Raw genomic sequence first — 12,470 nt, 5'->3', positions numbered from 1 at the left:
TACAGGTCTTAGACGTGCGACAAATTAACGGCGTAAATAAAATATGCAATTCTAATCGTTGGTCAGGCAAAGTCCACATCATTCATTATCACTGTATTTTGCAATTCGACTTTAGCATTGAATGTCCTTACGGGGCCAGCGCATGGGTCACGGAGCTTATCACGAAATTTTCGAGGGAAACTCGCAAGCGCGCGCAAAATTGCAAATTTTACCCAGTATTTCAACAACGAAGAGTCATGATTACATCTGAGAATTAAATGTCGAGTTGCGCGCGATGCATCTAACGGACTGCAGCAATTATACACAGGCCCCGAATGAAATATATTTCCCTCGGGAAAATTCGTCATGGATAATGCACGGAAGTGAGATAGTGAATTTATCGTCCAATGATATTCGGCACAAATAAGCTGCACGTGTCGTGACGATAGGCGCAAGGACACATGTGGACTATCGATAACGTAAGTCAATATTCCTCGCGCCTGTCGTCGTTTCATAAATCTGTCGTTTCATAAATCCTTCATCTCACAGCCCTCAGCCTCTCGTAGGGTTTTCATATCCGCGAATCTACATATAGACATGCCGATACGTTGCAACACCTCCACTGCGAAACGCAGCGAGCGTCAAGCCAACGTCGTAACCGACTCTGTTCGAGGTCCAATTACACGAATTCCATCGCAATTTGGCGGGCGGCCCAGAATGCTCTAATGAGCGTTCAAGCCGCGTTGTGTGCAAGACAGAAAGACGCGCGCTTAGCGTCGTGTTGCGTCGCGTCGCGTCACGAAGAGACGCGCGTCGCTCGCTCCGAGTCAGGAACGCGGCGGCACCGTGCCATCGAGGTACGTGCGCGGAAAGGATAACAACGAGAGATTGTACAAGGCAACTCACACTTCCAGGATACGGTCGCCCTTGCGAACACCGGCTTTCTCGGCGGCACCCCGCGGCAGCACCGCGCTGACGTGCTGCAGCGGCGCGTACAGCTCCCCGTTGATGCTCCGCAATTGTCCACCCTCGCTGACCTGGCCGCGTACGTTGAACCCGAAGCCCGTCTCCGTCTTGTAGATGGTGACACACCGCGGCCCTTGGCCAACCGGGTTACCCTGGCCGCCGGCTGGATGTTGAGTCGGCACACGTCCGTTGTTAACCATCGTCACGGCCGCCGTACTCCGAATGCTGCCGTCCTCGTTCGCTGGCAAACGCTGCACCTCCGACTCGCAGTCCGCCATCTTGCGCTCTGTCTGCTCATTCATCAGCGGCCGCCAGACGACTCGTTGGTACCTGGACCTACGAACCACCGTCGAAGTGACGAAGTATCGACCTCACCACGTCGAACTTCGAGACCTTACCTCGGGGCCGCTCGCGGCGCTTCTGCGCGATACCGCTCGCAGACGGCCGACTGTCGATAGCTATCGATATTAAGAACAGTATCGATACTAAGAGCAGCACTCAAGCACAGCTTAGAGTATAACCAATTGCGACAGTAGTCTCTTGCAGAATGCCAGGCAATAGAAACAGCCAATGGAAACTTATGTACATGTGAAAGTATAGTTTTTCATTAACTGTCGGCGCCTTTAATGTTACAGCCATGTGATCACATGACCCATCGCCATGTTCTTGATTGGAAGAGCGCTAAGTTTCAAAATAGAATAATTTCATTGTATAATAGAGTTAGTTGTAAGAATATTTATCTAAAATTATTGGAATAAACATATCATTTAATCAAGTTAACATTTTAAATTTGAAAAATAAGTAAAATTTATATTATCAGATATTTATATTAACAAATAAATATCTGAATATTTTAACAAATAAACATTTTACCAAATAAATATCTTAAACGTTATTACACATATTAAAGATTTTACTGAATACAATAAGCAAAATTTCTGTAAAAAGTTAAGACATATTTTATAACTAACCCAATATGTCTACTTCAAATATAAAAATATAAAATATTTTATGGACAAGCGCAAAGACGTAAATGAATAAATGTTTTTATATACAGTTTTTATTTATTTGTTAAAAAATAAAATCACAAATAATAAATTTTTTTACTTATAAAGATTTTTGGGAAAGTCAAAGAAATTAACTCATTTTGTGATAGCTATAGTAATACATATTAAAACGACAAATATATGTATTTACGAGGGCTGTATGATAAGTATTCATGTTTAACGACTGATAGTGTCACTGACTCAAAGTCTGTATACTATCGTTTAACGCCATCTTTCGAACGACGCCAGTCAAAATTTCAGACAGATTTATCGAGTAGTTTTGTTTTGATAACTGTTGAAAATGGACAAGTTTGTGTTTATTTGCAACCATGGAAAAAGAGCAATATCGGTCAATGATTCGATTCCTTTTTTTGGATGGGAAGACGTGTGAGGAAATCAAAGTAAAGTTGCATGCCGTTTATAACCCAGTGAGAAATGACTTATTGATCGATAAGTCTTTTCGACGTCGATCGATAAGTCATTTCTCACTAGGAAGGACCATGCACCTTCGATGACTACCATCAGATACTGGTTCAATGAATTCAAGTCGAACATCCGTTTTTTATGAAGAGCATCGAGGTCGTCCGATTGAGGTGACTACGGAGGATATGGTCAACAAAATCCATGATATCGTGTTAGCAGACCGCCGAGTGAAGATCAGAGAGATTGCTGATATTGTAAATATCTCAATTGAAAGCGTACAAAATATTCTACACGAAAAATTAGGCATAAGAAAGCTATCGGCGAGATGGGAACCGCGTTTGCTCACAGTGGAATCGCATGACAACTTCGGAGCACTGTTTGGATATGTTTAAGCGCAATCCGAAAAAGTTTCTGCGGCGTTTCGTCACTGTTGACGAAACATGGATCCATCATTACACGCCAGAAACGAAAGAACATTTAAAGCAGTGGACTTCACCCGGCGAACCTGTTATAAAGAAGGCAAAAACGGTTCCATCGGCCGGAAAGATCATGGCCACCGTTTTTTGGGATTCGCGAGGCATCATTTTCACCGACTATTTGGAGAAGAGAAGGATAATCACGGGGCAGTACTATGCTCATTTATTGGGTCGATTCGATGTTGAGTTGAAGAGAAAACGGTCTCATTTGGCGAAGAAGAAAGTGCTCTTTCATCATGACAACGCACCAGCTCATTCGCCCGCAATCGCCACCGCAAAACTGGTCGAATTACGCTACGAATTGCTGTCTCATCCACCCTATTCTCCAGATTTGGGCCCCTACGATTTCTATTTATTTCCAAACATGAAAAAATAGCTTGGCGGAAAACAGTTCACGTCAAACGAGGAAGTCATTGCCGAAACAGAGGCCTATTTTGCAGAGTTCGATAAATCATATTTTTTGGATGGTATAAAAACGTTGGAATATCGCTGGATTAAGTGTATCGAGCTGAAAGGAGACTATGTTGAAAAATAAGTAAAAAAAAATTTTTTTAAATGCGTTTCCTTCCCTAACACGGGTACTTATCATACAGTTCTCGTATGTACATCACTGCCCATAATATTATTTAATGTTTTACTTCTTTGCAGGCAAATAAACAACAAACAAATTCATTATCTTACACTATTTTCCACTATCTTGATCTTCTTATATTAAATTTTCTTCGTTTATTTAAACGTATTTACACTACGAAAAATTGCGTAGCTATATTGCTAGTTATGACATTTACACATGCACACTGGAAATTTACCCTTACATTTCTGGCTGTTGTCGTAATTGATTGTAGTTAAATTGTGACTAAAGTTACTCGGAGAGAGAAAAAGAATTAATTAAATAAATAGAAATATACTCAATAAATAAATAAATAAAATTTTAAAACAGCGTGTCTCTTTCACGGAAAATCATTTTTGATATACTGAGAAAAAAAATGAACATTTACTTGTGAGATGTAAAGTTCGTTCACAAAAAGAAATTTTCTTTCACAGAAATAAATTTTATATATATGCTTAACTTTATAGATATTTATAATATATACATATATACATCTATATATACATATATACATATATATATATATATATATATATATATATATATATATATATATATATTATATTTAATAATACAAACTTTATATATTATATATGCCACATATAAACTTTATATTTTATATATGCCACAAATAAATTTTCAAATATTTTTTCTCAATGTACCAGATTTTCTAGAAAGATAGACATTTATTTAGAGTGGGATAGAGGGATAATTCTATTTTGCAATTTGACCAGAGTACAATAACAAATTCGGCAGAGAATTTGAAGTTCTAAAGTTCAAGTGAAAGTAGAAATGAATCTGATGTTGTGTACCTAATAATTAAAATTGAATAATTACCTAAAAAACTGAACGAGAAAAGCAAATTTTTAGGGACTTAGCGAGATCCCTTGCTGAGAGAAGAACTCGAAGTTCCCGCGATTTTCTAGACTATAGTGCGCAATTCTAAGTGATGGAAATATACATAGAGGTCGTTCCACATGCGGAGCTCCCGTACATTTTGTAAGCAGCGGCGCCTTTCATGTGTTTACATTGATCTTTGCCGCGTCGGTAGTGCAGCTGATGCCGACAGCTGCAGCTCGTCGAGAAAGTGCTGCCATCAGCTTGGACTAATTTTCAATCCAGTTGCGAATCTCACCTCGGATTTAGTGAAAAAGCAAAAGCTGCGAATTTGTTCTTTTTATCATTCCCGTCAGATTTAAAAAGAAAGGCGCGATAATGATAAGATGTTAGCGTAACGTTAACGTAACGTCGTTAACTTATTTATCCTTCAAGAGCGATATGCTCTTATTCCCCAGATAGCACAGAGAATTCAAAAAGAATTAAAGAAGAATTTCATCAAATTAAAGAAGTCTATTTCACCAATCCTGAGTTAATTTTCAGATGCAAAAAGAATTCTTCAGAGTTTAGTTGAAAAAGAAAGAATTCTTTTTGCATCTAAAAATGAACTCAGAATTATGTCAGAATAGTGACACAATTGAATTATTTTTGAATTCTCTGTACTATCTGGATTAATATCACCTGTACAGCACAAATATCCAAAACACATTCTAAAGACATCTAAGATATATCAAAGCGATGTACCTAAAACAGGTCATCTGAATAATTTATAAACTATATATTGTATGAAAAAATTGTTACATACAAAAGTTGCATGATTTCGAGAAGTCATTAAATAGTATATATATATTTTTTATAAGTAGAAGCGTTTCGTAGACAAATTAATCTTCGAGATATACACTAGTGGTGTTGGTACTTAAAAATCCACGGTTAAGCCAGATAAATCATCAAAAACTTAAAATATTTCATCAAGAAATAATGTAATTATTCGTGCAAAATAAACAGAATATCTGTGTTGTTGATACCACATAAATTTTCGTATGTATAGTGGAATATTTTCTATTAATTGTAGTAAAATTTCCGTTAAAAATTGTTTATACTTACAGCTGTTTAATATTTTATCAATAAAATAGGACACGATTATTTGATAATTAACAATTCCGCACCAAACATTTACAGATCAAGGTTTTTGATAATTTATCTCTCTTAACCATCGTGGATTTTCCGTGAAACCGATTTCAACTTTATATCCTATATATATCCAGGAATCTCTGGGACAATTCTAGAATGTATTTTGACATTTGTGCTGTATAGGATGTGAGATACCTATATGTGTGTTTCAATTTTATCTATCGGTGGCAACAATTTCATACTTAAACGCAATTTTGACCGCTAAATTCCTGGAATAATAGATATTGAATAACAGCTCGTTATCGGACAGGCGATAAATCATGTCTGTCTACGTTCATTGATCAAAGCATGACTGTTACTCTTATTAGAGACCCGAAATTTCGCAGAAATTATGTTATGCTGTGCAAAGTGAGATAAATTTTGCTCTGGTGACAAAAACAATGAAAAGAATTTTTTTCTCTCTTTCATTCTGTATAATATCTCATGTATTATTTATGTGCCAACTGTGCGCGATGTACGATGTTTATTCATTTTGTGGTGAAGTTTTCAACAATGTGAATGTCCGCAGATCCGTGAACATTGAAAAGTATCTCAATGTAAATTTGATCATACACTGGCAAACATGCGCACTCACACATGTGCACGAATAAATCACCAAAATTTAATTCTCATCACACACATGTGTACTTTTATCCGTCTTGCGCATACACGAGAAATGTAATCTCCGCGCTTATACCCGGGCGCCTGTACAAAATGCTTTATTCGCCGTTTTATTCGCAACATGTCGCTTTACGCGACATTATTCGTATATAATTATGATCATAGGGATACGTCTCAGAATTATGGAACGTTTCAGAATTATAGATCGCGCGCGAGTAACAGCATCGTTCTTTATTTCACGCTTTGAGTTGTAAAAAAGAACACACATCTTAACGCGAATATTTATCAGAAGACGTCTCTAAATTCGCTGAAATTTTCAAGGGATATTCAATAACTATTCTGATGCTCTTAGATTTACAATCATGGAAATCGTTAATAGACTTAAACTGAGAAAAACTTACGTTAAAACTGTATTTCTTTTTACAATGTCTTTTTTGTAAAGCTGAAATTTATTGTGCTAAAATTGTGGTATAAATCACTATGAAAATAGCCAATTTGATCTACATATTAAAAACGATCTACATATTAAAAACATTCAAGTAATTACAATAATTTGGTAGTAAAACGTCAAAAATATATAATCTGTTTAAATAAATGCACAGGATGTCTGACAATGAAGTAGCCGTAGTATGCAGCTAAAACTCATCTCAAACTGTACACTAAAAAATTGTAAAATTGCTCTACCATTCCGTAAATAAGCACATAAAACTCTGAGATATTGATCAAAGAAGATTGACGTATAATCACTCGTAATACGGCAGATGAGTAGTTATAGCAACGCCTGTCGTCGTGTGCTTGTAGATTAGGTTACACTGAACAAGAAAGTTCTCTACTAAAATATTTTGCAAATAACAACGTAGATTTTTAGTTATTAATTACAGAAGATCGATATATTACCGCGCACAATTATGCATTAGTCTTTTTTAATTAAATATTAGGGCTTTATATGATTAAACAATCAAAAGTAACGATTAAAGGTCTATAAGAGCCGAGCGTTAAAAACAAGCGTGCAAAAAGACAGAAAAAGGATATTTATATTTTTATGTTATTATATGTAATCTAATGTGCATATATTATAAACAAATGTTTCGAGCCTACATAAATCTACAATATCTTTTTCAATGCATATAAAACGCTTTTAACAATAATTAGAAATCTATATGGTCATTTGCAAAATGCTAGAAATTTATTCTGTTCAGTTAGACCTAATATACAAGAGCGCCATCCATACCATATCGCATGTGATTACGCGCGACATGCACACACGCACAAATCATATGCGTACATGTACATACGCACACATACAGACACACATATTCACTAATCTTCTTTAATCAATAATCTAGTATTATTTTATGTAGTCGTTTAATTCGTTCTACACAAGTAGTGTGTCATTAATTGTCAAATATTCTAGTAATTTAGGTCATAATTCTGTATTATCGAAAAAATTTATTAAAAAAATTTGTTGTAGCATTAATTATAATATTTTCTGTGTGCACGAGATCTACATCGCAGACCCATCGTCATAAATAATATTGTCTTACATTGCCTTAAAAAAAGAGGCTTTAATAATATCTCTAATATAAATTTTATTGATTTTTGATGAGGTAATAAAAAATAATTATATTTGCAAGGATAAAGCCGCAATGGCTCTCACAGGTCTGTTAACGTTTCCTAATTTAATCCTCTACTGCCTAAATTAATCTCTCATATTTAAAAAACTTTTCATGTATATAGGATGTTTAAAACTAAAGTACTCAACACATATAAAGTGAAATTTTACTTTCTTTAATTTTTTATTTTCCCAAAATAGGCTTGTGACTCTGAAATCGCGTTGCCCAGTTATTATCGCTGTGATTGTGACTTCACAGCCACAATGGACAGTAGAGGGTTAAAAGATTTCTCCACAAATGTATCCTTTTAATGATTTAATTTTTAGTAATTCGTATATTTCAAAGCACTTTGCGTCTGCATTTATATTCAGCGCATTTTCGCGTTAAATATCTTATTCCGCGCGACGATATAAGCCACCTTACCGTCATATTTTTTTTCCAGTGTGTCTGGACGTATTCCTTCTTCCCTTTCCGGTATTATTCTCAGACGCACGTGGCATCGTTAACACTGCGCACGTGTTACCGACGATTAATATCAATTATTAATTAAGGCGAAGCTCGCCTTTATTATCGTTCTGAAGAGCCCACCGACATCAAGGAAGCGACCCGGCGATAACTTATCTCGCTCATAGAGACTGAGAGCCTAACGCTATGGCGAAATTGCCAAACGAGACGTTAACGACACCGCAATAATATATTTTTTACGATAGGCTTATTTTGTATTGCGTGTGCGGCGGAAGTGGCGTTATTTCGTATGCGAATGTGATACGGACGTTCGCACTTTGCTTGACGTTTACGAGTACACTTCATTATCCATATGCGTGTAAACGACACGGCGCGGGAAAAAATTGGCGTATTTCGCGTCGCGCGTATCATACTTGAAAATTTGCTTTTCCCTTGTTACGAGAGAGAAAGAAAGAGAGAGAAAGAGACAAACGGATTTCGAAATGTTGAAATTCTATTCGACGCGGTTTTTCATATCGACGCAATTTCGGAGAAGCGTGTCACCAATTTCTCATTTAGTGATTTTGTATTCTGACACGAAATCGATAGTTGCACTGAGAAAAAAATTAATTGGATTAACTGAGTCGGCAGTCATACCTCTTCAAATAAATATAACCTCTTCAAATATATTGAACAAATTCCACGTCAGTGCAGCAATAAGTTGCATTTATATGACTAAATCGTAATCACTGAATTAATTTATATATTTATATATTTATATAAATATATAATTATGTATATGTAAATATATAATTTAATATATAATTCATTATTACAACTATATAATTTGTTCAATCAACTAAACGTTTGTTTCAACAAATTTTATTCGCTCAAGCAGTCTCATTAACTCAACTATTTCTTTTTCTTAATGTATGAATATTTAATATATTTGAGTAATGTATGTTTAATATACTTAACCAAAAGTATTCCATCTATTTCTTGTCATCTTCCTTGCCTTTCCGAATCAAAATTTTAGCCATACTTTCGACTTCAACTTTCTAACATCTGCATACTGAGAAAAAAATACTGGAAAATTTTTTTTTGGCATATGAAAGTTTTTCGCCAAAAGAACTTTATTTCACAGAAATAAACTTTATTTCGCAGAAGTAAACTTTATATCCAACAAATAAATTTTCAAGTATTTTCTCTTAGTATATATGGAGGATCAGTATAAATTTAATTCACATGGAAACTAAGTCCACGTGAATTAAACTTATACTGGTCATTTAAAGACTTAACGTCTTTAAATGGTATGGTAAACGCACAAAACGCCATTTGTAGGTTCTAAGGAGAATTTCTCGGCAAAGCTGTAGGTTATATAGAATCAAAAGGGAATAATGTAGGTTTTAGAGTATCAAAGTACACACAGAAAAATATCATTCTTCTATTAAGAAAAGCGATTATTCAGTTTACTTTCCTTCCTTTTAAGTAGCGGTTATGTTCAACAAGGAATCATTCCTTTATAATCGTCTTCACATACGTACGGAAAAAAAATTTTGTTAAAATTAAATTAATTAAATATCAAGTGAAATATGGATAAACCAGAATTTCGATTGAAATTATAAGAATTCAGCTCAAGTCAGTAAAATTCTATTTATACCCAGATAAGCTTTCTAGTTAACCAGTCTTGTTAATTTAAACTTGTTCAACCAGTCTTGTTAATTTAAATTCTGATATCTTTAATCGTTTAATCGAATTCTAGTTCCTTCATATTTCATCAAACATATGATCAAACATTTGATCGGTGCAACCAAATTATTTTTTCGTATATTAACCAGAAATTTGAGAGAAGCTTATTATCGTGTACTTAAAAGAAGTATTTATTCTCTTTAGAAGAATATTATGAAACTTTATCGAAGAAAAAGTTGATTCTATGTAGCAAGCGAACCAAATTTTTAATTTAATATTGATTGATTTGTCTTGATTGATTATTTTGATTAATTTATCTTCAACAAAGAATATTTTGTTGATAAAAATCTTAAAAAATATACTCATCACAAAATTTAGAAAAACTCATTATTATGTACTTAACAAAAAAGAATTTGTTCTCTTCAAGAATATTATAAAACTTCAACGAAGAAAAAATTGCTGCTACTTAAAATTACTCTACTCAAAATAATCAAGCCGAATTCTTGTTTTAATTTAATATTCTTGATTGAAACACCAAACTTGCTAAAATCAAAAGTGTTTCGAATAAGTTTGATGCTTATAAGGAACTCATGATAGTTGGATGCATGTAAACTTATAAAACACTTGGAACAAGTAACATTTGTTTGAATGTAAAATGAATTTTTCTGCGTGTAGGCGTCAAATGGAATATCGAGGTCGAAAGTGGGATCGAAATTTCAACTCGGATTTTCACGCGTTCTCCACTTCCATTCTTCCCGAGATACTCCAGGCAGCAACGTCACGTCATTTTCACGTCGATAAATGGTGATTATCAGTCCTAAACGTCATGTAACCAATAACTGACGTTTAAAAGATGTGATTATTTTGATGTAATAATAACATCATTTAAAGACGTCTATAATACGTTTTTGAGAGGTCATTTTTTGAGAGTCAGCTGTTCGATAAGCAAAGAATGTGACAGATATTTACTTAATATTCATTTATATCAAATGTGGTTTATGTAACCAGATTATTATTTATACACGTTATTATTTATTTTTTACGTGTTTGCATCTCAAGCATTTGACTCCTAGGAATAAGCCTTATAGAACTTATTCTATCATTTCTTACTTACAAGCATTGCATTGTTGCAATTATCCAGTTAGTAGGATGATGTTCAAAGATATGTTAATGAGAAAATGTTGACTCAGATAGAACAGGGATAAATAAAAGTTCATAGAAAATTCTCACAAATAGCTATCTGGGTTAATTTGTATATTTATATATATATATATATACATAAATTTAATTAATTTAATTAAATCTTATATGGTAAGATGGATTTTTTCTATTATTAAATTATAATTACTCCAAGTTTATAGTCTTTTATGACTTTGTCTATTTAATAACATTTAAAAAAATGCTTATTATAATATAAAAATTTAAAGATAACGAAATGGAATGTGCGGGATTTTGTTACCTGATTAGAGAGAGCTAGAGTTTAAATTAACAATAAAGGTACGAAAAATATTATTTTTATTAAAATTAAATCATTTTATTAAATTATATTATCAAAAAATTATATTACACTGTGTTAAATGCAACACATATAGACAAAATATAAGACGTTTATATTGATCGAAGAAGTGGTGTAGTGTCTAAAGCAACAGACTCATAATCCAGAGATGTCTCATGGTCCAAGTTCCAGTGCCAGTGAGAACTTTTAAAGTGATGTAACATTGGAATCAAGTAATCTAAAATTTTCAAGTAAAATCAGCAAGCGCTGTGACATTTACAAACAGTTTCTGTTCGAAAATAGAACCGAATAAGGATATTCCGACACGTCATTTTTACGTCTTTTTATGACGTCACTTTCACGTTTTATTATGACATCGGTGGGCTCTGACTTATTTCGGTCATTTTTATCATTATTACGTGATTATAAAAGGATAATTGACGTTACGAGTGACCAAAAACTGACGTTAAAATCACGTCATGTTGTTGCCTGGGACGATGCTTGTCAAATTTCGACGGAGGCTCTGCAAAAACAGAGAGTGAACGACAAGGTGCGTGTTAGAAGGAGGGGCGAAGGGGAGGGCGTCGGAGGACGTCGACGGGTGGAATTCGCGCTGTGGGAACTGACTGCACGTTCACCTGCAGGAAATCCTATGATTGATGCCACATGGTATAATGTTGCCGCCGCATTATATGCACGCGCACACATTGTATGCACTCCCCGACAACTACGGCGTGAATGCATGCTGCAATAACTCGATATGTAAACCGACGTTCGCACGGCATTCGTCGTACATACGGCGGGCACTAAACGCATTTACGGCGTCACCGGGAAGAATACTGCACGAACGTGTCATCGCATAGAAAGGTGTCATCACATAGAGAGGTGTGATTTATTAAAAAAGGCTGTGCAAGCTTTTTCCATCGCGCCCAGGACCGCGTTTCGTCGCGCTCCCGTCTCGTGGCGCGCGCGACTCGTCGGTGGTTTCGGCTGAGCGAGAGGTATTTGTCGAAAGTGACTTCTCTCCCCAAACAGCGAAATGAATCTTGCGTGTCTCTGAACACAAGGACGATCTCTCGACGCCGACGTCGCATAGTCACT

The 12,470-nt window shown here is 35.1% G+C and overlaps 1 protein-coding gene across 1 annotated transcript in view; it reads right to left on the bottom strand.

Annotated features, from left to right (window-relative positions):
* The window catches only part of LOC116850908 (sorting nexin-27), a 46,751-nt gene extending 45,381 nt beyond the window's left edge, over positions 1–1,370 (bottom strand). Inside the window, exon 1 of the mRNA XM_032829738.1 lies at positions 886–1,370. Within this exon, the coding sequence (XP_032685629.1) occupies positions 886–1,247 (362 nt within the window). The 5' untranslated portion in view covers positions 1,248–1,370. The remainder of the gene's footprint in view (positions 1–885) is intronic.
* Between the last annotated feature and the right edge of the window lie 11,100 nt (positions 1,371–12,470).

The sequence above is a fragment of the Odontomachus brunneus genome, unplaced genomic scaffold, assembly GCF_010583005.1.
Source record: "Odontomachus brunneus isolate Ranch 3 - 2012 unplaced genomic scaffold, Obru_v1 Obru_scaffold_159, whole genome shotgun sequence".
Taxonomy (NCBI): Eukaryota; Metazoa; Arthropoda; class Insecta; order Hymenoptera; family Formicidae; genus Odontomachus; species Odontomachus brunneus.
This window is presented reverse-complemented; position numbering and strand designations above follow the sequence as displayed.